Source organism: Armigeres subalbatus, chromosome 2, assembly GCF_024139115.2.
Source record: "Armigeres subalbatus isolate Guangzhou_Male chromosome 2, GZ_Asu_2, whole genome shotgun sequence".
Lineage (NCBI taxonomy): Eukaryota > Metazoa > Arthropoda > Insecta > Diptera > Culicidae > Armigeres > Armigeres subalbatus.
Window position 1 is genome coordinate 286,196,163 of NC_085140.1, and position 26,881 is coordinate 286,223,043.

At 38.4% G+C, this 26,881-nt stretch overlaps 1 protein-coding gene across 2 annotated transcripts in view; it reads right to left on the reverse strand.

The window, feature by feature from the left end:
* LOC134216483 (probable serine/threonine-protein kinase DDB_G0268078) overlaps positions 1-26,881 on the reverse strand; it is a 52,906-nt gene that overhangs the window by 24,291 nt on the left and 1,734 nt on the right. Inside the window, exons 1-2 of one of the 2 annotated variants that reach the window (XM_062695354.1) lie at positions 16,227-16,793; positions 59-641 (exon numbers count right to left, since the gene is read on the reverse strand). In XM_062695354.1, the coding sequence (XP_062551338.1) occupies positions 59-214 (156 nt within the window). In that variant the 5' untranslated portion in view covers positions 215-641; positions 16,227-16,793. Of the gene's footprint in view, positions 1-58; positions 642-16,226; positions 16,794-26,881 lie in introns of those variants that run through there. The other variant, XM_062695355.1, reaches the window with a different exon arrangement.

Consider the following 26,881-nt stretch of genomic DNA (forward strand, 5'->3'; position numbering starts at 1 on the left):
TATGCAAAGCCAATCCAAATTGAACGCAAATAAATATCAATAATCATCATCAGTTTACCTTAACCTCCCGAAGATTCATGGCTTCCTCCCAGGAGTAGTACTTCCGTTTCATGCGCTTGATGGCGACCTTCTCGCCGGTGTCTTTGCGTTGACCAAGGACGACGGTACCGTATGTACCGTCCCCCAGTTGGCTCAACGTCAGGTATCGATTCATGGTTGTGGTTGCGGTTTCGCTGCAGCTGGCGTGTCTCCTTAAATTCACTGGCTAAGGACTTTCTTCGAGCACTGCATTCCCCGTGCCGCAATAGGGCACTAAACAAACAAACACATTTCCTTGTCCCATGTCACAAACTTGCTAGTTTTTCCCCTTCACCGTTTTGCATCACATTAGGCATAAATTCAACACTTCACCCTAGAGTTCACCTGTGCCACGGATCGTAACCCCCGGCTACGGTTTGTTTCCATGTGTAAGGATAATAATATTTTACCGCGCCCTGACAGTAACTTTATTCGGTGTCGTAGTCTTCTCCAGTTCTACCATAGGTTCAATATCACTGAGGCCCCAACTGTTGTGAGGCTCATTAATATTCATCGCCTGTTTCTCGTCTCCTGGTGGTTAGAAGTCGCCGGTTTCGATCACACTGAAAGCAACGGAAGAAAATAGGAAAACTTTTTAATGTGGACGAAGGAAAAAGAAAATCGTTCTATAATTTACATTATTCGGGTGACTGACGTGTGTCCTCAAACGAGGTTAGACGAAGAAGGAGTTCTTCCTTATTGCGACGACTTATGACTTGGTGGCCTTAGGTTACGTGGAACCACCTTGTGACTTGGGAAAGAAATGGTTGCATTTGATTGGGAATAATTATTAAGTGACAGAGGAATGTGTTTCTAGAGAATAAATAGAACGAATTCTTCACCAACAGGTGGATACAATATGCTTCAATAACTTTCCATTGTCATATTCCTTCCGATATTATATTAAATTTCTTTGCTTCCAAAATATACTTTCTGTGTGATGAAATTGTATTGTTATTACCTGATTCAGAAGGAATGAACCAAACCCCAAATAATAATGATTATACTATTTTGTTCCCTGCTAATAAAATCAAGTTGTATACGAGTTAAAGGTAATACAAAACCAACATACTTCATCACGAATACTGACCTGACCTGACTGAGCTAGTTACCCACATTTCGAAGTCGCAATGACTCATCTAATCTACTGTTCCTAATTATGGCGTATCGCATGTAGGTGTGAAGCATTAATTAACTCGCGCCAAAAAAAATCATTGTGAATCGTTCTCCCTAAGTATTTTTTTTGCCTGGAAACCATAAATATTATAACGGTACGATTTGCACACGCTATTTTTTGAAATGACGAAAAACGGGCTTTGATATGATAAATCTGTACCAAAATGGTACAATTTTATTTACTTCACATTATCAATCTTGGCGAAATATCATGCTGCTACAGGAAACGAACATATTCCATGTTATCGTGCCACATTGTATGCTCGACAGTACATAATGCAATAGATAAACTTGCCTTTGGAAAATTCTGATATCATGACCATCAAACTATTTTATTTATTACGCGACGTAGAGAATACACTATTTGAACACTCGCCCAAGCTAATTGAGCTAAATGTGGTCATGTAACTATAGTTTTGATGTTGGTTTTTCATTACAGCACCCAAATGAGTGCTATAATAGATTTTTTGCAATTCCTGATCATAATATCTGGTTTACAGTTCGTCTTTGAATCATAAAACGGCCTACTTTTCCATACCAACGAAATGGGTGCTTTAAGGTCACTCCTGACGGAATCCAAGTTTCAAAGTGCTCGCGTTTTCGGGGGCACACCACTCGATACGGAAGCAACGCACAACTGTCATTTTTATTTTTTCACGCATGCTGCGACGCAGCAAAGCTGAATCAACAAAAATGACAGTTGTCCACCGCCTCCGTATCGAGTGGTGTGCCCCCAAAACGCGAGCACTTTAAAACTTGGATTCCGTCAGGAGTGACCTTAATGAACATTATGCAACTCAAATGGGTTGCATAATATTCATTATAGTACTCATTTGGGTGCTGTAATGAAAAACCAACATCAAAACTATAGGTACATGACTATATTCTGCTGAGCTCACTTGGGTGAGTGTTCAAATACTGTATTCTCTACGCTGCGTAATAAATGAAATAGTTTGATGGTAATGATATCAGAATTTTCAAAGGCAAATTCATCTATCACTCCAAGACTTGTCGAGCAATGCAATGTGTCACGATAACATGGAATCTGATTGTTCTCTGAAGCAACATGACTTATTGGTAAAAATAACCATGTGAAGTAAGTCTGTTTGTAACGTTTTGCTACAGATTTACCATATTGAAGCTCATTTTTCGTAATAGCAAAAAATAGCGTGTGCAACTCGTTGCAAAACTCGACTTTTCAGCACTCGTAGTATTTATAACGTACAACTCGTGCTGAAAAAATCATCTTTTTGCAACAAGTTGCACAAACTATTTACTATTATGCAACTCAGTGGCGTAGCCTCGGGGGGCGGGGGTGGGGGTTGGACTTAACCCCCCCCCCCTCAAGAGACGAAATTTTGACGTTGGACAACGTCTTACCCGAAGGTACTGGGTGTCAAATCAGAATCTAAAATTGGAGACCGTCACGAAATCATGTAAGATTTTGAACGATAATACAGCCTTTATCTTTCGATGGATTTTTGATATTTTTATATCAATCGACTCGGAAACTTCCCAGCAATTTGTCAATTTCATTGAAACTTTTGATTATTGATGATAAGCTATTAGAAGTTTCAATTCTTGTCCTACCCAGTAAAAATATCAGAATCAACCAATCCCGTTCATGCATTCCCAACACAGACATCAGAATGATATAAGTCACGGGCCTTTTGACCCACCGTTTCATTTTCTCTGGGTATAAATAGACTCGTGTTTCGCGCCCGCGCGTCATTTCGGTTCGAGGATCCACGGAGAGCGGACAGAACGATGGCAGTGAAGGCGGTGTTTGCTGCATCTGTAGCGGCTCAGCGGCAAACAGACTATCGTCGGCGTCATCGGCACTCCAGTGAAAATTTCTCGTGTGGTTCGGGATCTGGATTTGTTGCAGTTAATTTGGAAGGCGCATTATTCGAAATTAATCGGTTCTTTTCAGAACCTCAATTTTCCAAAAGAAAAAATTGAGCAGAAAACATTTTCATCAAAGACAAATCATCATCGCTTGGCCACAGCAGAAGTTGACTTCGAGAGCAGAATCACAAACGCGCGTTGGACTATTGAGTGGTTGCTGTTAGTGATGCGGAAGGCGCATTATTGATATTATTCGGCTCTTCTCAGGACCAAACATTCTATAAAAGGGAAGGTTAATGAAGAATTTGGTTCAAAGTGAAAATTAATTGCTTGTCAATCGCAGAAAGTTTCCGTCCGTAGCACGCGTCGGAGGGAGATGCTGCCGCATGGATGACATCAGTATCAGTAATGTGAAATTTTATTTCAATATACTGGTTTGGTTTTGTTGCTATATTAGTGTTCAGAAAGGCGCTTTATGGAGAATAATTCGATTCTTTTCAGAACTACAATTTGTAGTGTAGAAAATTTGTCTTCAAAGTGCATATCATGATCGATTTGTGATGACACAAAATTTCCGTCTGTAAAAGAATCACAAGCATGCGTCAGAGGGAGAGACTGTAAAAATGTATTCGCATGCAGAAATGTACTCCACCGCGCTGCTTCCACGATATTCACAAACTCCAGCTGAACAAACAAGTCGCGAACGAAATGGCTCGCGCGCGCGTAGAAACAGCTTTCTTGTAGTCAATAACGTAAACCCTCTAGCCCCGCCCCTTTGGTGAGTGTTCGCACTCATACCGATTAACAAAGAGGCGGGACTAATGCGCCGTCTTACTTGATTACAAGAAAGTTGCTTTCCCGCGCGCGAGCCATTTCGTTCGAAATGTCGTGGAAAGCGGCAAGCGGTCCCAGCATCTGGATTTGGATTTGTTGCAGTTTATTGGGAAGGCGCATTATTCTACATCAATCGGTTCTTTTCAGAACCTCAATTTTCCAAAAGCAGAGTTTGAGCAGAATACGTTTTCATCAAGGACAAATCATCATCGCTTGGCGACAGCGGAAATTGATTTCGGCAGCAGAATCACAAGCGTGCGTCGGACTATTGAGTGGTTGCTGTTACTGAATTGGAAGGCGCATTATTTATATTATTCGGTTCTTCTCAGGACCCAACATTCTTTAAAATGGAAGGTTAAGGAAGAATTTGGTTCAAAGTGAAAATTTATTGGTTGGCAATCGCAGAAAGTTTCCGTCCATCCGATACTGGATGACATCAGTATCAGTAATGTGAAATTTTATTTCAAGATAATGATTCTGTTGCTGTTGGTTCTGTTGGTTCTGTTGCTATTAGTGTTCGGAAAGGCGCTTTTTGGTTAATAATTCGGTTCTTTTTACAATTTTACAAAAGAGGAGGTTGAGCCGAGAAAATTTGTCTGCAAAGTGCAGATCATGATCGATTTGTGATGACAGAAAATTTCCGTCTGTAGCAGAATCACAAGCGTGCGTCAGAGGGAGAGACTGCGAAAATGTATTCACATGCATAAATGTACTTCACCGATTTGCTGCCACTAACGCCAGCGGAATAAGCAACAGATAGTCCGAATGCTGCTAACGAAATGGTGCAATAAATTCGAACAATGAATGAAGTTCAAATCGGTAATTACCCCCTTCCAGTGATTATTGTGGCCCTGAAAAGGGCCTTTTGGTTTATTAGACAGTTAATCCGCTTCATTTTCTCAACGGCACCTAGCTTAATGTAACTCGAATGCTGTTGCCCTGTGAGAAGACCTGAGAAGATCTGCATAGGTAGACGTACTTTGATTTCCTCCACTAGTGCTTCCGCTTGCTGTTCTCCAAAACTGTTACTAGCTCCTTGCGCTTTTCCGGCATACGACCACTCATTTCGCAAGAATTGGAAGCGCCTGATCGCATAAATAATTTCCTTACGTTGTCCAATGTCTACCTTGCGGTCGTGTCTTGTACACAACCCTTCTGATTTTTTTAGAGGAAAAAATGTTCACTTGTCGTAATTAACCAAGAGCACTAAGTTAGAAAAACAACAAGGCTGCGGGGAAGAACCCGCCCCCGGCTGAACTTCTCAAACGTGGCAATGAGCAGCTTTTTGAAGCCCTGCCCCATATAACGATGAAAATATGGGAAAACGAGAATTGCCTACGAGGACGGCCTCATACGCCCTCTCTGAAAAAGTACAAACTGGAATGCGTCGATTACCGAGGAACAACCCCATTTAATTCGTCGTTCAAAATTATGTTCTGTTTTCTACTCAACATATTGAGACCACTTGAAAAGACCTTTGTTGGCCCAGAGACAAATCCTTGCTTGATATATTCCGGGAATATCCAACTTACACTTTAAAAGGGTTGATGTTTGTACTAACGAAAGAACTACACGAAACTTAATGCATCTTAAAAGCTTATTATTTGTTTGGTAATTTCAAACAACCGTCAATTAAGTGAAACGAAATGAATTACAGTAAATTATGCTAGAACATCTTCTTCTTCTTCTAGTTCTTATTGGCATTACATCCCCCACTGGGACATTGTTGCCTCGCAACTTCAGCAGCATTAAGCAATTCCACAGTTATTAACAGCAAGGTTTCTTAACCAAACTACCATTTTTGCATTCGTATATCATAAGACTAGCACGATGATACTTTTATACTCTGGATAAAATTTCCAACCCGAAAGTGTCCTAGACCGGACCGGGAATCGCACCACGCCCCCTTAACATGGTCTTTCTTTGTAGCCGCGCATCTTACCGCAAGACGAAAAAAGGCCCCATCATGGTTATGGCTGATTATCACAAAAGGGGACGATATTGATATCATCGGGATTGACCACCGTGCCGTGGAAGAGGCTTTTATGCCTTTTAATAGGAATACTGCGATGATTGAACTTACTATCAATACCAGCAAAACGAAGTGCATGGTTGCTGGCAATCAACGTAGGTTCATTAGTGGTGATGGTAGTGAAGTGGTGCTGAACAGTGGAAAGTTTTAAGTTGTAGAAGAATTTGTATACCTTGGAACTCTTGTGAGTGCGATTATGCTGTTAACCGCAAGGTGAAAGGTGTATTGCATGTACGTATAAAGCTTATAACGGACTTTGTAACAAGTTAAAGTCCCGTAGTGTCCGAACGGGGCCCGGTAAGACGCGCGGCTACAAAGCAAGACCATGCTGAGGGTGGCTGGGTTCGATTCCCGGTGCCGGTCTAGGCAATTTTTGGATTGGAAATTGTCTCGACTTCCCTGGGCATAAAAGTATCATCGTGTTAGTCTCATGATATACGAATGCAAAAATGGTAACTTGGCTTAGAAACCTTAGAAACCAGTTAATAAGCTGCGAGGCGGCTCTGTCCCAGTGTGGGGATGTAATGCCAATAAGAAGAAGAAGAAGTGTTCGAACGAAGACAAAATTTGCTCTGTGTTCCACCCTGATGCCGGAAGACCATCAAGCAACGATAATGTTCAGCTGGGAGCTGCGGACTCGATCGAATTAAATTTTCAAGATATTTTGCTTGAAACTCGCCAATTTCCTCCCAGTGTTTACTGTACACGTTACGATTTTATCACATTGAATTATCATTATGTTTATCTTTATAAAATTAATTACAAAGATTATTCGTCAATTTACCGCATCGTATATATTAACGTGTCGAATGTTAAATTAATTCATACCCTCCAGTTATGTTGAATCCGTCGATATATTCAAAATGACGCCAGTAAATTGAAATTTGTTGAAAATGAGCTATATTTAGTATGAGTTGATTTATACGTGCACTCTCTCGCCTATGCTCAAAATGCACAAAACCTCTCTCGATCCGATGGATACTTTTTGACAGCTTTCTTTGGAGATTCTTTGACACTCGTTTCGACTCTATCCGCAGCTCCCAGATGTTCAGTAGAGAACCCGGAAAGGCCGTAGACTTTGTGGGAAGCCGCATACACGATGGCTTTTCGCAGGTGAAGAGGACCTGAGGAAACAGACTAAACGTTTAGTTCTACTGAAAGCAATTGGTTCAGAATCGAGTTCAGAGAAAAAGAATTTTTCACCGAGAAAAACCAATTCAAGTTCGCAAGATTAAGTAAGCGGTGATTGAATCCTGTTAAAGAAAAGAATACTCCATTTTTCGTAGGTTCATCGAGGAGGAGCTGTAGTCCATCGAATATCAAGATTGGGAGACCAATAGTTGGGTAGAATTCCGGATGTCCGATGATGGCCGTAAAACGAAACTAGGATTCAATGCGTTGCTCTCCCGGAGCTACTGGAATGATTTGAGACGAAAACAGGTTCTTGGTATTCGATGACCTACACCAGAATGATATGGAGTGTGACGTTCAAACTACACTGGGGTCACTTTTCATGCAGTTTTTTTTTCGTTGATTATCACCTTCGAATTCTATGAAGCATTGAGTTTACCCCACAAAAAATGCAAGAAAAAGGGTGGTAATTAAAAAGTTGTGAAAATTATCGTAGACCGAGAAATTGATTGAATTTATCCGCGTAAAAGCGACCCAAGTGCATTGTATTTTTTCTGTGCGTTTCCATTGTTAGAAACTATAATTTAGTGTATAGTGTGAGATCGAACGTGTTATCATTCGGAATGCTCGCAATGGTTATTCACAGGCTAGATTGAATCGATTCTTGAAAAGAATTACACTAGCCATTCATCAATACACGAGCCATTCGACCGTGAATTCCCAACTTATTAAACAGATGTCTCCACACAGGACATGTTCGTGTAGAATCAGTAATGATATTACTTTCCGACAAACCTATTGCATATTTTATATCAAACATAGGGAGGTGACATGGAGACATGAACGAAAAATGGCTGGCCTACACTAAGCCAAAACATCATTCTTGCTTCGAGTGATTTCTGATTCGCCATATGATCTCAAACGATGTGCAGTCGAAAGATAAATGATAGTAAACATATAGAGGGCACTCGATAATCGACTGTTTAGAATTTTATTAGTAATAATAATGTGATATTATTTTAAAAACAAAAATAAACAAATAAACAATAAAACAAAACGAATAATTTCGAATGTGGCCCACAAAGGTGATAAATTATAAAAAGACAGAATCACCGTGTTCAACCAAAGGTCGTACCAATTGAACACTTAACATATAGCATTATACAATGGACAAGACACAACACCCAGTAGACCAGTGGAGAACTGTCCGCTTTGCGAAAAGTTTTCACCTTACCAGGGAGGGAATCGTACCCACACTCCACAGTACATGCGTCTAAACGACTGACGTCGCTAACAGCACAGCCACAAAGCCCACGTATTTGCAGTAGGGTAACGATGGTATTTTGGACATCTGAATATATTTTGGACTTTTGGCTATATTATGTGTTTTCTGTTACATAAATATGGTTTGAAATGTGATTATTAACGAGACAAAACGGACACATGATTCCTATTTATTTAAAGAAAGCTAACTAGAAAAACACGCAAAATATAGCCAAAAGTCCAAAATATATTCAGATGTCCAAAATACATGATTGATCCTACATTTATATATCTTTTGTACTGTTGGAAATACCACTATCTACTTTTCAGTGTTCCCTGTTTACTGATCCTAACATCGAAAAGACTTTGCTCTCCCATCTTCCTATCGATTTCAGCCACCCCCCTCCCCCCTTTGTTTTGTTTGATTAGAAATAGTAATAAAATAGAAACAATTTTCCGAAAAAATCTTGCTAAAATCACAACAACCATGCTTTTTATCAACGTTTACTTACTTTACTTACAATTTTCCAATGGATTACCTTTGAGACTGAAAATCCTAAACATTTCCTAATTCAAAGCCGAATTCCACCCGAAAGAACATGGATTCAGCAGATGAGGCAATTAAACAAACAAGAAAGGATGGAGAGTGTTATCCAGTCGAGCAAATGTTGTTACAGTCAAAATAAGGATTCCTTATTGATTCAGTGTACCAGTAGCACTGGAGAACAACAAACGGTATGCTCGTCATACCGATAATCACCCTTGAATCATCCTATACATTATTATTTGATTGAGAGCATATGCAGTACGCAGTAGAAAACAAATATTTAGGTATGACAGGTCTTTTTTCTAGGCTTTTTAGTTACAAATAAATCAAGATAAGCATCGAATCGCATCCTCGATCCATAATTTAAGCGATGACAACAATCAATACAAAAGAGTATTCGTTCACTATATAGATTGTTGCAATATTAATCGCATGAAATACACTTCCATTGTCCGTCAAGTAGATCCAATCTCGTTCGAACACTTGATATGATTTCAGTAATGATCAAGCTCAAGGTCACAGAACTTCATTAACAAAAATGTAATCAAACACTATTGAATTCTAAACAGGACTCGTTTGATGATGTCTTTCTCTTACATTTGGCAGGATATTGCAGAAAAATAGGATTTAAAATTGCACTTTAGGTAAATGGATTTCATTTTTTTCATTGCATTCATTTATTTGCAGCACAGTAAAAAAACATGATTACCCACCCTAGCAATGATGGTGCTTCTTTCTCGTTCTATACAGAAAAAATCATATTTTGGCCATAAATGCTGATCCCATAGTCCGATGTGACCAACTTTAAATTGAAAATAATGGGACCGTCGAATGCAACTTATTACAAGTAAATCGGTCAACGTTTAGATCCAAAAGAATCATTTGTTTGAGAAACTGCATATCTCCATTTTACACAATTTCAATAAAACAACAAAAAACTGTTTTTGAACAAATTGGCAACGAAACTATCGATTTCTTTAATACAGATCAATAGTTTTTGGCAATACTCAACACCCTGGGGTACTTCCAGTGCGAAAACTGTAAGCAGTGCTCCATAATTGCACTTCAAAGTGCATGCACATAGATATGTAGTTTCTCAAACAAACGAAGAAAAATCATACATTCCTGTTTTTCGTTTTTATTGCCAGAATACGTATTTTTGGATAAGGATTCAGAATATATAAATATCTCATTTTATCCAAAAATGTTACATATGCAGTATCTCAAACAAACGGTTCAAAAAGTGTGCGTACAATAACTAGACTAGGGTGGTTCAAAAAATTGATTTTGCTCCACAGTGCTCATCTGATTCTTGATCATGTTCTGAGTGTCCTCTGGAAGTTTGAGCTCATTCTGAATAAAACTGATTTAGCACAAGCCGTTTCAAGTTTGCATGCAAATTAGTATGGGGACATTTACACAGGATTTTGTTTTTACACGATTTTTTTTTTCGCTCATATTTTTGATCGTGTGACTTCAATTTGCAACCAAACTCTTCGCAACATGTTTCAAAAAATCCAGAATAAATCAAAGAAAAATCACATGATAATTTAATATACGTTTAACATTTAGGATGAGTGGAAAACTGAGAAAATGTAAAAACAGAATCTAGTGTATTTTTTCAATATACTGTTAATGACACTTCCCCATTAAGCGCAGGATAAAAGAAAACCTACATAGCTAAATGAAATACTCAAGAGCTTTCACTCAGCAAAAACCGCATCTTAATTAATCGTTCCATTAATTAGTAATTGAATAAAATCTATACCATGGTTTTCTGGAGCTAATTGCATAACTCCTCAACAGGCAACATTGCTGCTCGTGGCGCTAAAGATAGCACACACAAATTCAGGCTACTATGACGCACTGCACATTTCAGTGATGCCCTCAAAGAAGTTTAACGATCATGACTAAAGATTCGCAACCTGTATTAAAATCGATTACTAATTATTGGGGCGATTAATCAACATGCGATTTATGTTGGGTGAAAGCTCTTCACCCAGTATTCCTTTTAGCTATGTAGGTTTTCTTTTAACCTGCGCTTGATTGGGGAAATTTCCCCATACTAATTTGCAAAACTTGAATCGGATTGTGCTAAATCAGTTATAATCGAAATGAACTCAAATTTTCAGAGGACACTCAGAACATGCTAAAGAGGCAGATGAGCGCTGTGGAGCAAAATCGATTTTTTGAACCACCCTACTAGACATGCCTAAAAATCAAAAATATTAATTTAATTCTTCTTTTCTATCAATCTAAATAATATTAAAAAATAAACGATTTTGAAAACTGCATAAAAACGCTATATGAGGACGCCCACCACTGAATTTCGCAGCCTTTTTGGAACGTGACAAAAACAATTTCTGGCTAAAATGTTGATGGCAATAGTTTTTTAAGCTCAAAATAGATTAAATTTAATGTATAAATACGCATTGGAAATCACTTTAATTTATGAAACTTTTAAAAAGGTAAAAAAAACTTGTTGTTTTTCTTGTTTATGCTTTTTTATTTATTCTTAGTTTAAAGTAGAGATGCCGATTTGGTTTGATATTGAGCACAAAACAGCGTGTCACTATCGGTGTTGAACTTAATTTCAAGGTTTAAAAAACACCCAAAAAACAAACGAATGGCGATTGTCAGAGTGACAGCACCTGTTATCAATCAAAAGATACGTGGGAGTGTTCGTAACCGAACGGTGCCAACAACCGAACCTCTTCCCCTACGTATTCTGACAAAAAAAAAACATGAAACAAGTGCTTTGTACGGTAATGTGATTTCTTTTTAAATAAGTCAAAGAATCGACTGAGACAATAAAACAAGATACAATTTTTGACGGGAAGGTCAATTTTGCTATATTCATTTTCCTAAAAGTAGCGCTTTTCTGTGGCTTTTGTACCCCCAGTTTACTTGGTTCGTATTAGGAAATATAGGGTTTCTTATCCCATTCCCGGCCTAACATGCATACGACTGCATTATTCAACTGATATTTATGACAAGGAACAACTTCTCCAAAATGTTTTGGGACGTGTAATACAGCAAGGAGGTTCACCTCTGCTTAAAAAACTCTAAGGTGCAGCCCAATCGGGTTGTACGCAAAGGTGACGTAGAATTAAGTAGCTGTATATAATATACATGTTTTTGTTTTATACTTTTCTTTTCGATGCGACCAAAGCAAGCGTTTTTCAAGCCCAAAGTGAATCGGTTTTCGTTGTTTATCCTGTGCTCCTGAGATTGAGTTAGCATTACGAACCTTAGTGATGTATATTATTTGAAAATGATGATGAAAATAAATTTTTCAAATAATCGAGGGTGAACAACACTCTCAAGCGATAACATATCCAAATTATCAATTGATAAAGACTCGCTAGAGAGTAAGAATCTTTCGATAACTTTATCTCGATTCGAAGCATTGGTTAATGCTACTTTTGAACTTATTTTCCTACATAACACCAAAACACAATACCAAACATCCGATTGAACTTCTTTGTTGACATTAAATTGTAAATTAACGTCCGAGTCGGGTGGTTTAATCCCCGGAAATAGGCAAATAACTTTGATTGAACTGAACCTGAGTTGCGTGCTCTTGCCTACGCAATGCGGTCGGGTCTGAGTTTGACGACCGACTGGTAAATAGCTTACACAACCTCACTTGATCAGTACAGTTGCTGATGAAGAATGTGTATAGCCGCCAGACATTCTAAATACTCACGCTCACTCTGATGTGACAGTGTAGGGGAGATGCGGTCAATATACGCCCCCTAAGCTAATCTCTTAATTTAATGGTGATTTCATCCGAAATAGTGTAATTTCGAAGTGTTCATCAATAATCTAGCATATCAGTCATTATATGGTCCAACCATTTTCAAGAAAAACCAACATTATTACAAGAAAACGATTTTATTCCAAAATACTGCATATTCATTTAAAATGGACGACGCTGGGCAATATGCGCCACCCAAAAATGATAATCAAAATATTCCAATATTTTTCACTGAAATAGTCACACTATTTTGCAAAAGATAAGTGTCAGTCTCATACTTTAAGGTAGTCAATATTTTAGATTAATAAAAAAGAGAAGAAAATATTTTTTGTATTTGAAGAAAAAGCATTGTTGACGTAAACACCGAAATTGCATCGGAAAGAGCCAAAAAAACATTTTATTTTTAAAAATTTAAACGCAGAGTTTTTGACAAAGTTTTTTTGCGTAACGGCTTACAAATGTTTTTTGGCTTCAGCCGCTCACGATTTTGAGACAAAATTTGGGTTAATAACCAAGAAAACGTGGTGGCGCATTTTACCCGACCGGCGCATTTCATACGTATCTCCCCTACTATACACATGTGGAAGTGTTGGCTTGAGAAATGGATTGCGAGTGATTTGACTATGCGTCCAATAGACTAACGCAAAATGAACTCCCCCAAGAAATTATGACGTTTGAGCGGGTCGCATAATGAACGCAAAATGAACTTTTGTTCGAGAAGACGACCCGCTCAAATGTCAAAATCCATCGGGTGAGTGAATTTAATGAACCCCTGCATAAGTCTATTTGGGGAATCTCGAGCTCGTTCAGTAGCCGCTGGGTTGCGAAGGCAGACGGAGGTCCTTCGTAGCTTAGTTGGTTAAAGCACCAGTCTAGCGTACTGTAGGGTTATGGGTTCGAGTCCCATCGAAGGGAAAGTGGTTACCTCCAATACATTTTCCAAATCAATATCTTCCACATAACGTACATAATCACATATGAGTTTTCATAACATTGTAAATTAAATTGGTATTAGTTAGGTTTACATTAAAATTATTATTTTGTGTTATCAATAGACTGCAAGATTTGAAAAGTTATCGCCGATGAAAACTTGCCTACTTTTCACATCTGAGAAATTATCAAATGATAATTCCAATCATTATCGTATGAGAATGATTCAGCACAACCCTGGCTGATAGTGTACCGCTGCAACCATCACCGACGTAAACTGGAACAGAGACTAACCACCCTCACTAGGTCATTCCAAACCCCTTGTGATACATTACTGAAGAATCCATCCAGAAAGCTATGGAGGAAGCCAGAGTAGACGCGACAATGAAGTTTGAAAGTTTATTGTTAAAAATTATTATCAATAAATCAATAAATAATCAATAAAAAGATCCGTAAATCAAATCCTGTTTTATATTTTTATTTTATTTCCGCTGTAGTATTTTGCAACATTATTGCAATTTTATTGCAATCGAAGGATGTTACCGCAGGCTCCACCTCTTGCGCTTTTTAAATTGCAAGAGAGTTATATTTGATGGCACACGCAAATTGTTTCTTTCCGAATAGTTGCAACGCAAGAAAATGTTCAGTAGTGAAACTGCTTGGGTTATTTCGTTCTGACCGAATCTATAGGTTACAGATACCAACCAAGTAATTCGGTTAGTAAGTAATAAATGTTTGATTATCTCCCTATTCGTTGTCAAATGTGTCTTTTGTCAACAACGCAACAAATTTTCACGAAGAAATCATGCTTCAGTAGGTCATCTTTTTGTTTCATAAGTCACATCTACAACCCACAAACCACCCCCTCTATACATGATTTTTCCTTTAATTTGCCACGTAGCAACACGTAAAGCAAATTAAGCTTCATTGTAGTGTGGATTCGTGTTGAATATGGTTCATATTTGTGAACCGCACTCTGCTCAATATCCGGTATTTCATCCAAAGTTTAAATCAGTTTGGTTTCTAAATTACATTGGTTGTTTATTTCTCACGAATCATATCTTCCCCAGTAGAATTTTAGTTTTATGCCGGTTTCATGATAAGTTAATTATGGTTTTGAAACCATTATAAAACCAAAAATGCTACTTGGGCTCGCCACCCATTGTGCATTGAGGAGCACTTTTCAGCTCAACATGTTTCACCTAGTGGTGGTTCACCCTTCGGTTGTAAACCATCATTCGCGCGAATGACTTCCTTTTCTGAAATCGGTTAAATCGTTGTCGTCGTCTAGCTGCCAGTTTGCGTGTCGGCCATGGATGTCCCGTCCCGTATGCTTTGGTTCTATTTCACGGCAGCGCCAGCGCGCGCAAAACGTTCTATGACCTCGTTGTGCAAGGAATCATGTTTTTCCTACTGTTTCTTTTCGCTGCCTCATTCTACACAATTTATGCTCGCTCTGATGTGCAGCATATATTTTCCGTTGACTCTTATGTTTTTTACGATTCGATTTGCTCGGGCTAGCATTGTACTTCTTTTGGAGGTAATTTAACAGTCAGGGTTTCTAATACATATATACAGGGGTGGAAAGGCATTACAACGGTAATCTGAGATCATTCGAAGTTTTTGACAGAATTATTGCGCTGTCGGTATTATATTATGTACAAATTGAAAGCTTCTTGGAGAATTCAAAACCCCGAATCTCGTTTATCTTGTATTATTTAGTGAAGAAACTAATTATCGTGACGCTTTCGATTTTCACTGTCACCAAATCTATATAGGTTGGTAGTTAATAGATATTCATGAAAAAACAATCTCCAGATAACATTGTTTAGTATCAAATAATTCGTAAAATCTCAACTTGAGAAAATTACATCAAAAGTAAAATTGCCCATAAAAGCATGACTGTCCCATGCAAAAATCAAGCAAACATGAGAAAGTCATACTTGCAGCGGTAGCAAAAATTAACGAAGCGTAAGAGAAAACAAGCTTCCACTACTATAATATTTTTTTTTAATTTGGTCGTTACTTGGTGTAGGTAAATGCTTTGATAACACGTACTTCTTGTACTAAGGACAAGACTATGGATAAATGATGCCCTTCTGTGAGAAACGATCACAAAAGTTGTCAATTAATTACGAAGCACTACCTATATTTGTTGCAGACAAAAATAAACCCAATATTATCTTCTTCATGTGAGGCCAATTTCACATTTGCTAGCCAACTTTGTTGCTTTTTTATATGTTAGTTACAGCTTGATTCGAAATATTTTTTTGAAATCACCGTGGATTTTTTTATCCAGCCCTAAGCAGCATGATTGCTTAAACATTGAGAAACCCTAGAATAAAATACAACTCAACTTAGTGCGTGGAACATACAATGAAGCGGCAATAAACACTTTCTTCTGCGAGCTGCTTTGTACTGGAATCGTTTAAATTGCTAAAAACGTCCTTGCTGGCGAACGGAAATCACGAAAAGCGATTTAGTGCATCATTGAACGTAATCACGCATGCAATCAATATAATGATGAAAACTTGCCATGGGCGCTACGGGCTCTGTACTGTGTCTAGGTAGATCTAAATTAAGATATATCCATTCGAATATTGGTTAACACTGTTTCATGTACATACTTTTCAACACAGTCCATCGATTCTCCACGGCGTTCATTAACTGCGTTTCTCATTCGACGGTTCAATTCGCAACTCAGGGGTCAATTATGCCCATTCAAATTGAGGCCAACCCACGGAGAACGACATAGTTATGCTGGCATAAGTGGTATCCAACTTGCATAAACGAACACTTCACATCTCACAATAAACGATAATTATCGTTCTCAAAATCGCACTACGAAACATTTTATTTCACTAAATTCACTAATTTTATTTCATTTGTTAGTGATATGCAATTATCAGAACTACAGTACTATCACGAGAAGATAGGTACTGTTCCGCACCACCGAGCAGGGCAAACAAGGTGAAAAATTTGAAACGCACTTCTTTCGTGTCCTGGGGCATGTTATGTTTACCGGTTGCCTCGGTAACCGATATTTTTAACACTGTCTTGCTCGTTCTGCACCACTGGTTTCAAATATCTTTCTTTCTAGGATCGAGGAGCATAGCTTTAGAAATTGAAATATTTTTTGAATAGACATTAAATTTATTGAAACCAAAATCTCCAATCTGATTTTTATTCGATACGCGGAAATTGTACGTCCTCTTCAAACGGTAACATTACCACAAATGAACTTTGAATATTAGTAGAAATATCAGACATGCGCGTACAATTTGTTTTTGAGTGCAGATCACTGTTGAGAAGAAATTGACATTCTAATAAAATCACCTACAATGAATTGTTAAAAAATAACACTAAGTTTGAACAGACCGTTGCAAAATATCCCGGTCGCAAAACTTGTTCTAAAATTTACCTTTACCGTTATACAACAAAGATGTACCGAAAGGCTATCATTTCAGTCCAATAGTGAGCTTTCAAAGAGAGGCTCAGTGACTTATAGTTTCATATACTTATCGACTCATCACAATGAAATGAGCAAATTTCTGTCCGTGTAATGTGCGTTTCACAAATACGCACATGCCACGCGCTCGTATTTAGAAGGGCACCACCCCTCCCTAATTTTTGTGTACTAGAGTGTGGGACTCGTCGTGACGTAAAAATCCTACCAGGAAATACCCACCAAAGAAACACCTTGGGCTTCAACCTAGGTCCTCTCGAAACCTTTTTTGGTATCACTTCGGAAGTAGACTCTTCGTGCATTCAGCACCCTTCCTAAGTTGGCGTCTCCTCAGTTTTGGCTAGCGTCGCTATGTTTGAGCTCGTTAGGTCTCTCGAGGACCACTTCTTGAACTTTGTGGATCTTGTGTGGCCCCAAAATGGCCGGAGCGAAATGGGATGACAGCAGCTCTCGGTTGGTGCGTGTGTTCACCGATTGACATGCTGAGGTGTTAATGTATAATCACACGGTGATGGTAACTTACTCAAAACCCACATTCTCCTACTTCTTTCACAATATAGCAAAAAAAAATCCCTTCCATAGTACGCAATGACTATTTTTAAAGTTATTTGCGCAAGACGAAAATGAACATTGAACATGTTCCATTCGAGAAACCGATTAAAGAGATTTTCAGCCCGAGGCTTATGCAAATGTTTCTGGGGATAGTTTTCATCAGCGGTTTTGCTTTACTAGAAAATTCCTAGAAATTTTTTAAGGTTAAATGGTGGCCCTAAAAACAATCTTATTTTAATAAAGCGTCTTTACATTTAAGCTTCCAGTCACCAAACAATGGTTCAACTCTTGCGAGGAAATTTTACTTGCTGCCGACATGGTTCGTAGACTACCTGACACCAATGACAACAACAAGAACTACTTGGAATGCAAACATATACCAAGAAGAAGTCACACAACTTGTGAATTCTTCAATAACTGTCTCCATTACGGAGGTATATCCGTAGTCCTTGACTCTATGGAGTTCGTAGACATCCTGGAGCTCACGACAACAAAAAGAACTACATGAAATACAAACATGTACCAAGAAAAGCTCACAAAACTTGTTTATTCTCCAGTAACAGCCTCCATTACGGAGGTTGACCCACAGACCTTGAATCTATGGAGTTCGTAGACTACATGTAGCCCATTACAACAAGAAGAACTACTTAGAATACGAACGTATACCAAGAAGGGGTCACACAACTTGTTTATTCTTCAATAACTGCTTCCATAACGGAGGTTGATCCACAGATCTTGGCCCTATGGAGTTTGTAGACTACCTGGAACCAATGACTACAACCAGAACTACTTGGAATACAAACGTATACCAAGAAGAAGTCACACAACTTGTTTATTCTTCGATAACTGCCTCCATTACGGAGATTGACCCACAGACCTTGACTCTATGGAGTTCGTAGAATACCTGGAGCTCACGACAACAACAAAAACCACTTGGAATATAAACATATACCAAGAAGGGGTTATACATCTTACGGAGGTTGATCCACAGACCTTGACTCTATGGAATTCGTAGACTTCCTGGAGCCCACGACAAAATCAAGAACTACTTAAGGTGACACGGGAAGCACAAACAATCATCAAATTGTCATCATTTCATCATTGAATGCTTAATTTATTTTCTACAACAAATATGATTTTGAAAAAGTATCACCGGCGCGTGCTTATTCGCAATCTACATGCTGATACATTTACAGTTAAATCAAACAACTGAAAACCGAAATACGCCGCTCCAAAATTACGAGGTGGCAATGCTAGAAAAAGACAAACGATAGGAAAAATAACACGGTGTGTAGTGTCTACCCGAGTCACCTTAAAATGCAAACATATACCAAGAAGTCGTCACACAACTTGTTTATTCTTCAATGACTGCATCCATAACGGGGATTGATCCACAGACCTTGACTCTACGGAGTTCGTAGACTACCTGGAGGCCACGACAACAACAAGAACAACTTGGAATACAAACATACCAAGAAGGGGTCACGCACCTTGTTTATTCTTCAATGATTTCCGTAATTACGGAGTTTGATCCACAGATCTTGACTCTATAGAGTTCCTAGACTACTTGAAAGCCATCACAACTATAAGAACTACTTGGAATACAAACATATACCAAGAAGGGGTCACATAACTTGTTTATTCTTCAATAACTGCTTCCATGACGGAGGTTGATCCACAGACCTTGACTATATGTAGATCGTAGACTACCTGGAACCAATTACTACAACCAGAACTACATGGAATGCAAACATGTTTTAAGAAGAGGTCACACAACTTGTTTATTCTTCGATAACTGCCTCCATTACGGAGATTGATCCGAAGACCTTGACTGTATGGAGTTCGTAGACTACCTACAACCCATGACAACAGGTAATACCACTTCGCATGCAAGCATAAATTCTGTTCCTAGAACATCCGCAGTACTTAGATCATCTAAAAACAACCTCCGAAACTAATCCAAATTTGCCTCATACAAATGCTTGAAACTTTTTTTACGCTGCTAGAGGGCGTAAAAAGAGGGAACATTATTTCGAATTTGGAGCGTAAAAAGAGGGAGCGTAAAAACAGGATTTACAGTAATTGATTCGATTGAAACTTGTCACATATTTTCGGTGTAGGAGATAGCTAGGAATGGGCGATATCGATACGATATATCGGGAATCGATATTTTCCCTCCGATTAATCAATATTTTGTATTGATTTTTTTATGTGCGATATTTGACCGTATCGATTTTTTGGAGCTGATATCGGATTTCGATGTTTTTAATCTACGAGACATAATCCGTAATACAAAAAAGGTGGAAAATACAGGCAAACATTAGATACATCGATGATCTGAAAAAGCTATAGTTTAATTTTTTTTGCTCGTGCTTTAGCTTTTCGGACGTATCGATATATCGAAATATCGATGTTTCAACGCCGATATTTTTCGACAAAAAACATCGATCCGGCAGTATCGATATTTTTCCGCAAAAACGCACATTCCTCAGATAGACCATTTTCCACTAATTTAAAAAAAAAATGACCCTCGAATCATTTATAAAAAGGTCGAATGTGTTTTCGAGCAAATTAATTTTTTTAAAATACAACTCGGAAAACGAAAAAACTGTCTGAGAATGAATTGTAGGTGTCTAAAAGGGTTTTACACAGATAAAAATCGATAATTAATGTAAAAAAATCAATATTTAAAAATCTCATATTTTAAATATTTCATTTCGTTAATTTTTTCACCAGATTTTTAAAGCCTAATTTTCACCAGAGGTAAAGAACTATATACAACAGTTCTCCGACAGTGATCATGTAACCAGGGCTATACTATATACAATCATAGAAAAGGATAACTCATTTAAGCTGATCCAAACGTTTTGAATCTGAAGTTTGTTTTTTCAAGATCAACTGTCCTGATGTTTATGTACAAATTTTGGCAATTCCATGTACTAGTTCGGGAACCCTGTGTTGGGTGATGGAAAATTGCGAGTAAGTTTTGAAGGCGGAAACAGTAATACTAAGGAAGCAAATACATACCAGCTTTTTGTTCGAAATTGTACCAGAATCGACGTCAAATACAAGTGCTGTTTGGAAATAGTCTATGTTTAAAAATGAGCCAAAAACGGCTTCTTCTACAGTCAAATCTCCATGCGTCGATATTGAAGGGACCATCGACTCATGGTAATATCGAGATGAGAAATAGCAAAAAACTGTAGGGACCATCTCAGAAACCCAGAAAATATTTTTTAATGTTTCATAATTTGCTTCCATGAGTCGATATTGAGTCATATAACATTGACTCATGGAGGATGACTAGGTATAAAACTTTTTTATTTTTAACTTCTCCATTACATGAAAAATTCTTAATCATTATTTCGAGACGCCCTAAAAATAAAGTGTTTTGCTCCCTGAAGCTACTGAAAAAATTTCAGCCAGATTCGTTAAGTCTAGATGGGTGCTGAACAAGCATAAAATTTAAATTTTAAATTTTGAACATTTTGGACTGTTTTTATCATGGCACGAGGTATATCATTTACAGACCAGACATTTGTCTTCAAGAGTATTCGAAGTGAAAATTTGAGCATATATCTCTATTAACATAAATATTCTATATCCTATCAGGTCATGAATATAAAGGTAACTCTTGCTTACAGATTTCTTCTAAGCTCCATTGCAATATGTGGCCGACCTATTTCCATCCACGATTTCGAACATCTATTGTTATCGATATTTGGTATTTATTGCTCGGCACACGATATCCAACTACTATCATCCGATATATAAATTTTAGACATCATTTGCTTTATCTTTACCTTTACACAACATGTTTCACGACAGAGTAGAACATTCAAAGTTTGGTGCGTGGATCAATCCAATCCAGTTGGGTCTTCAAAAATATATATAATTTTTATTTCGGAAACTCGTGATGGTAGCCACAGCCTTTCTGACTAGTGCTTCCACTGACATTCCAATTTGCAATCTGATGATATCAGACTGTCAAGATATTGAAATCCTTCGATCGTCCGGCTACTGCAAAGTTTGAGGGGCTGTCCTCACTCATGCTTACGTTGATAGTGAGACGTTACGGTAAGCTCGTTGAGCCTACTCCGCGTCGCAGTACTAATATAGCGTTTCGTCATCATTTGCCAAATTAGAGTCGTCAAGGTATTTCAAAGCAATAAACTGTCAAAACAGCTCAAGGTATGGTACATGGTCAATTGCACCCACCAAGATCTTATCGATTACTTTGAGAAGTAACAGTGGAGATAAAATGCATCCAAATGCATCACATCAGCGACTATCTGAATGGGGTCAGTTAAAGCTACGACCCTATCTGAAAATCACTTGCATCAATGGGCGCTACACAGATGTTCGTGATTCAGACAATATAAATTCCTTCCGTGGGGTCTCCAATAGTCTTGCGTTGCCAATCCGTAGATAGCGAGTTCGATTCTCGGTCCGGTCTAGGAAGTTTTCGAGTTGGAAACTTTCTCGACACCCTGGGCATAGTGTATCCACACAGCAAAAAAAAATTTGTAATATTACATCAGATTTGATGCACATCATCGCCGTCGTAAATCGCGTGCATTATTACATCTATTTGGTGTAACAAAAAATGACGTAATTGGTATTTTGAAGCCAAAATGAAACGATGTAAGACGTAATATATTCGACGTATTGAGAAAACGACGTAATAACCAGCCAGCAGAAACCTCGCATTCGGCGGCTGGATTAGGGATGTTCGGGAGTTTTCTTTCATGATTCCAAAATCCTTTTTTGAAAAGTTAAACTTTATTTTATTTTTTATAATTTTGCTCGTCAATATAACAAAATAAATAATTGAATTTGTATCAATATAATAAAGAATTTTTGGAAGCAGTAAAAGTACTCTATAAATATTGCCTTTCCGGTATATTTTCGGTTTAGGTTTAAAAAAAAATCTTAGATTTTCAGTTTTCATGATCAAAGTATTTTAAGATTTCAATAGTATTTTAAGATTTTTGGATTTTTAGTAGACCTGTGCGCCGATAGAAATATTGTCGGCAGCGGCGTGATAGAATATTTAAAGCCGACGGTGACGGCGTGGGTTGGTGTGGATTTATTTAATACAATTTTTTGTCAGTGTTTGATTTATTTCACTTGAGAATTCCTTCGGAAATTTCTTGAGCAGTGTCTCCACAAATTTCTCCTGAAACACCATAAATTCCGCAAAAATTTCTTCAGGAATTCCTCCGGAAATTTCTCCTGCAGTTCCTCCTAAAATTGTTTTCTTTTTTCTTTATTAGTGAGACCTTCAGCCCGAAGCTGGCTCGTCTCGTCTCCCAAAATTCTTTCACGAGTTCACGAGTCGGAAAGTCATCCAGAAGTTCATCCGATAATTCCTCTAAGCAGGGCTTCCTTCCGAAATTCTTCCTGGAAATGTCTATAGGAGTTCTTACGAAAAATCCGCCAAGAGTTCATCAGAAAATTCCTTCAAGAGTTTCATCAAGTATTCCTTCAGCAGTTCCTTTGGAACCTCTTCCAAGAATTTCTCCGGGAGTGCTTTCAGGAGTTCCCAAAATTTCTCCAAAAGATCTTCCGGAAACTTCTCAAGTCTTTGAGGACACTCCCCCAGGAGTTCCTTTGGAAATTCCACTGGAAATTACACCAAAACTGCTTCTCATATACCTCCAGGAGCAGTCTTGGAATCCCTCCAAGAGTTCCTCCGGAAATCTCTCCAAAAGTTCTTCCGGAAATTCTTTCAGAAGTTCCTTCGAAAATTTCTACAGGAAATCCTTCGTAAATTCCTCCAGGAGTTCCTTCATAAATTTCTTTGAGAATATCTTCGGTAATTCCTTCACTTTGGAAAGTCTACCAAAAATTCCTCCTGAAACTCATCCATGAGTTACTCTGAAAAGTTCTCCAGGAGTTTTTTTCCGAAATTCTTCCAAGAGTACTGAAGGAAAGACCCTTAGGAATTTCTTCCAAAAATACTCCCGGCAATCCTTCAGGAGTTCCTCTGGAAAATACTCCAATAACTGTACTCCAAAACTGTACAAAAATACTTCTACCAATTTCTCTGAAAATGCCTTAAAGAATTACTCCGGAAACGCCCACAAAACTATCAAACTTCTACAGAAATTCCTCCAATATATCCTAGAGAAATTTCTCAAAGAGTTCTTTCAGTTCTCCAGGAGTCTTCTGGAAGTTCCTTTAAGAATTCCTCCAGAAATTCCTGCTGAAATTCCTGCGGAAAGTCTTCCAGAAATTCCTTCGGAAAAATTCATGCTGCAGTTCTTCCAGAAATTACCGCGAGAGTTCCTCCAATCTTTCCTCTCAAAGTTGCTCCAGGAATTCCTGCGGATAATCTTTCTGAAATTGCTCCGGAAGTTGCTCCAGGTTTTTTTAGAAGTTCGTACAGGAATTCCTCCGTATGTTCTTCCAAGAATCCCTTCGGAAGTTCCTCCAGAAAATTCCTCCGGAAATTTTTCCGGAAGATCCTTCAACAATTCCTGTGGAAGTTCTTCGAAGACATCGTGTGAAAATTCCTCAAAGAATTCCTGCGAAAGCTCCTCCAGGAATTCCAGAGGAAGTTCCCCCAGAAATTCCTAGGAATTCCTCCGTATGTTTCTGCGAAAGTTCCTCCGCATGTTCATCCATGAATTCCTCCGGAGTTTTCTCCAAGAATCCCTCCGGAAGTTCCTCCAGAAAATTTCTCCGGAAATTTTTCCGGCAGATCCTTCAACAATTCCTGTGGAAGTTCCTCAAAGAAATCGTGTGAGAGATCATCAAAGAATTCCTGCGAAAGCTCCTCCAGGAATTCCAGAGGAAGTTCCCCCAGATATTTCTGTAGAAGTTCCTCCAGGAATTCCTGCGGAATTTCCTCCAAGAATTGCTCCCGAAGTTTCTCAATGATTTCCTCCGGAAGTTCCTCCAGGAATTGCTCCAGGAGTTCCTTCAGGAGTTTCTCCAAGAATTGCTCTGGTAGTTCCTCCAGGAGTTTTTCCGGAAGTTTCTCCTGGAATTCCTTCGGTTAATCCTCCAAGAATTCCTTAGGAAGATCCTAGAGTAATTTCTGCGAAAGGTCCTTCAGGAATTCCTGCGGAAGTTCCTTGAGGAATTCCTGTGAAAGTTCCTCCAAAAATTCCAGCGGTAGCTCCTGCAGGATTTTCTTCCAGGAGTTGCTCCGGAAGATAGCTCAGGAATTTTTCTGGAAGTTTCCCTAGGATTTCATCTGTATGTTCCCCCAGGAGTTCCTTCGGAAGTTCCTCCAGGAATTCCTGTGAAAGGTCCTCCAGGAGTTTCAGCGGAATTCCATGGAATTCCTGTAGAACTTCCTCTAGGATTTGTTGCAGAAGTTCCTCCAAGAATACCTCCAGAAGTCCTTCAGAAAATTCCTCCGATAGTTCCTCCTTCGGAAATTCCTCCAGAAATACTTGCGGAACTTTCTTCTGGATTTTTTGTGGCAGTTCCACCAGCAATTACCTCGGAAGTTCCACTAGGAATTGCTCCAGATGTTCCTCCAGGAATTCCTTCTGAAATACCTCCAGCAATTTTTCCAGTTGTTCATCCAGGAATGCCTTCGGAAGTTCCTCCAGGAATTCGGAAGTTCCTCCAGGAATTTCTGCGGAAGTTCCTCCAGGAATTCCTTCTGAAGTTCCAACAAGTTCTTCCAGGATTTCATCCGTTTCTTTTGTCAGGAATTCATCGGGATATTCTTCCAGGATTTTTTTCTGGAATTTCCTCGGAAATTTATTTGTAGTTCAGAAAATCCTCTAGGGTCCACAATTTTCTTTAAGTACTCTTAATAAATTACCTCGTGTACTCTATAGAAACACTTTGGAAAGTTATATGGAATTCCTTTAAATCCACCTCCCTTACAACTCCGGAAATTCTTCTATAGATTCTTTTAAAATTTAAAGATTTGAAAATTTAAAAATTTAATTGTTTAAAAATTTAAAAATTTTAAGATTTCAAAATCAAAAATTTTAAAATTTAAACTTAAAACATTTTAAATTTAAAAATTTTTAAGTTTAGAAATTTTGAAATTTTAAAATTTAAAAATTAAAAAAAAATAAAACTTATTCCTAGAAAAATGTCTTGTGGAATTTAAAAAAAATCCGTGGATACAAACTTTCTAGAGGAATAACCAAATAAATTTCTAGAGGAATTTCTTTAGGAATATTTAGAGGAATTCCTGAAGGATTCCTAAACGATTATCTAAAGAATCTATGGAATAATTCCCTGAGTTTAGTGGGAGGTGGATTTATAGGAATTCCATATAACTTTCCAATGTGTTTCTATAGAGTACACGAGGTAATTTATTAAGAGTACCTAAAGAAAATTCTGGACCTTCGAGGAAATTTCAGAAAAAATCTTGGAAGAACATACCGATGACTAAAGAAACGGATGAAATTCTGGAAGAATTTGTTGGAACTTCAGGAGAAATTCCTGGAGGACCTTCGGGAGCGATGAAATCCTGGAAGAATTTGTTGGAACTTCAGGAGAAATTCCTGGAGGACCTTCGGGAGCAATTCCTGGAGAAACTTCCGCAAAAATTATTGCAGGACCTTTCTGAAGAATTTTAGGAGGAATTTGCAGTGGAATTACTGGAGGAATTACCGGAGGAATTCCTGGAGGGAGGAACTTCCGCAAAAAATTCCAAAATGAACTTCGGTAGGAATTCCTGAAGGAGCTTCTGGACGAATTCCTGGAAGAACAGGAATTTCCGGATGAACTTCTGCAAGAATTTCTGGAGAAACTTACGCAGAAATTACTGGAGGAAGTTCCTGAGGAATTCTAGAAGGACCTTCGGGAGCAATTCCTGGATGAACTTCCGCAGAAATTACTGTAGGAACTACCTTAAGAATTCCTGGAAGAACTTCATAAGAACTTCAATTCCATAAGGATCTTTCACTGGAACTCCTGGAGAATCTTTCACGGGAATTTCTGGAGGAACTTCCGAAGGAACTCCTGGAGGAACATACGGAAAATCCTAGAAGAACTTCCTGAAAAATTCCTGAGCGAACTTCCGGAGCCACTCCTGGAAGAAGTTCCTGCAGGAATTCCTGGAGGAGCTACCACAGAAATCTCTGGAGGAACTTTCACAGGAATTCCTCATGGAACTACCGCAGGAATACCTGGAGGACCTTTCGCAAAATTCCTCGAGGAACCTCCTAAGGAATTCTTGGAGGATTAAACGTAGGAATTCCTGGAGAAACTTCCGGAGAAATTCCTGGAGGAACTTCTGGAGTATTTCCTAGAGGAAGTTCCGGAGCAATTCCTGGAGGAACT